Genomic DNA, 1,791 nt, shown 5'->3' with positions numbered 1-1,791 from the left:
GCAAAATCAAGATGACCAGCAGTGCAGCTACACTTTAATCCCATCATCACTTTGCAATTAAGCAAGTCTCTCTGCAATTAAGCAAGTCTCTCTGACTCGTTGATCCAAACAGTGGCCGTGGTTAACATATCATCATCATGCAAAATCAAGTTCGGTACAAACCTAATTATCTAAACAGCAGAAAAAGATATATTTTTCGTCCCTAATTTTTCACAAAAGCTAAAATGATTCGACTTTTGGTGAAAAATTAGGGACGAAAAATAGAAAATATTTTCTTCCTTCCAATATCTAAGCTAATCGATCACCTGCCTAGCTTATGGCCGAGACCTCTTCATGGTCATGGTCAGAGGCGGCGCAGCAGGAGGAAGAAGACGAGCAACCAGCTTCCTCATCCCCACCGCCGCCGCCGCCGCCGCATTGCTCAGCCGCAGTGGCGGCGGCGGTGACACTGGTGGCGCCATTGCTGGTGGTGCTGGTGCTCGCGGTGCTGCAGCTGGTGTCACTGGTGGTGGTGGTTGCGGCGGTGGTGGTGGTGGTGGTGGTGTCGGAGGAGGAGGAGGGGGCGGCGGCGAGGGCGAGGAGGAGGTCGACGAAGGCGGCGACGATGAGGGGGTGGTTGTGCTTGCCATTGACGCGGAGGTACCAGGAGAGGAGCTCCTCCAGCGCGTCCCAGTCGCGGAGGCCGTGCGCCGCCACCATCTCCTCCATGGACGCCCTGAAGTCCCCGTACGGGTCCTCCGACTCCACCGCCACCGCCACGCTCTCCTCCACCAGCTGCGACGACGACGTCGACGACGACTTGCCGGGGAGTTGCGCCGCCTCCGCCGCCGCTTTCTCTTTCTCCTCCTCCGCTGGTGGTGGCGGCGGCGGTGGTGGTGGTGGCCGTCGTGGCCTCACCGTGGCGAGGATGGAGTTGGTGGCGGCCGGCCGGCCCGGGCCGGCGTCGAAGAAGAATCTGTCGGTGGAGGTCCGGCGGCCGAGGCTGCGGATGACCGCCTCCGACCACTCCTCGTCGGCCGCCGTCGTCGTGGAGAATCTGTCATCGTCGTCGTCATCCTCACCGGAGAAGGCACAGCCGTCGGCGACGGCGTGGGCGGCGTCGGCGGAGTCATCGAAGAAGACGGAGTTGACCGTCTTATACATCTCGTCCCCACCCTTCCTCAACCTCCCCGCCGCCGGCGACCTGCCACCACCTCCCCCTCCCGCCGTCGTGCATGGCTCGTCGACGTAGTAGAACCCTCGGAACGACGCCGTGTGCGGCGGGTTCTTCGCGCAGGACGGCGAGTCGGCGGCGGCGACGGCCAGCCTGGAGAAGAGGGAGGTGAGGCCACCCTTCTTGGCCATTGGATCGAGCTCGAGAGAGGAGGAGGTGGTTGAGGCGATGGAGAGATGGAGAGGAGGTGAGGTGAAATGGAAGTGCAATTAAGGAGATGGAGTGGTGGTGGCCTGGTGGGAGGGAGGAGGAAGAAGAAGATGGGGGAGATGGGGCCCGTGGGTCATGTGCTCGTATTTATGTATTCTGTTTTGTGCTGTGCTGTGTTTGTGTGTTCTTCTGTAACCAGGTCAGATGAATTGTAGGAAGTAGAATAAGAGATTATGCACTTTTAGGACCAGTTATTTTCAGATTAAGATATGGAGATTTTACCTCGGTTTTTATTAGCACGTTTTTAAACGGCTAAATGGTTTATTTTATGAGAAAATTTTCTATATAGTTGTTTTACAATACCATATAAATCATTTTTTTAGTTTAAAGTAACTAAAAGTCAATTAAATACACCTTAATGATTTTCA

The 1,791-nt window shown here is 55.8% G+C and overlaps 1 protein-coding gene across 1 annotated transcript; it reads right to left on the bottom strand.

The window, feature by feature from the left end:
- Positions 1 to 1,552, bottom strand: LOC127756900 (transcription repressor OFP13-like). Its single transcript, XM_052282285.1, has one exon. The coding sequence runs from the start codon at positions 1,342 to 1,344 to the stop codon at positions 310 to 312; it is 1,035 nt and encodes a 344-aa protein (XP_052138245.1). The 5' UTR covers positions 1,345 to 1,552; the 3' UTR covers positions 1 to 309.
- Positions 1,553 to 1,791: the final 239 nt, after the last annotated feature.

The sequence above is a fragment of the Oryza glaberrima genome, chromosome 12 (assembly GCF_000147395.1).
Source record: "Oryza glaberrima chromosome 12, OglaRS2, whole genome shotgun sequence".
NCBI lineage: Eukaryota > Viridiplantae > Streptophyta > Magnoliopsida > Poales > Poaceae > Oryza > Oryza glaberrima.
The sequence above is the reverse complement of the archived record's forward strand: the minus strand, read 5'-3'. Positions and strand labels throughout refer to the sequence as shown.

Bases quoted from the DNA above. Each gene is read 5' to 3' on its own strand.
- LOC127756900 (XM_052282285.1), bottom strand. From the start codon at position 1,344: ATGGCCAAGAAGGGTGGCCTCACCTCCCTCTTCTCCAGGCTGGCCGTC.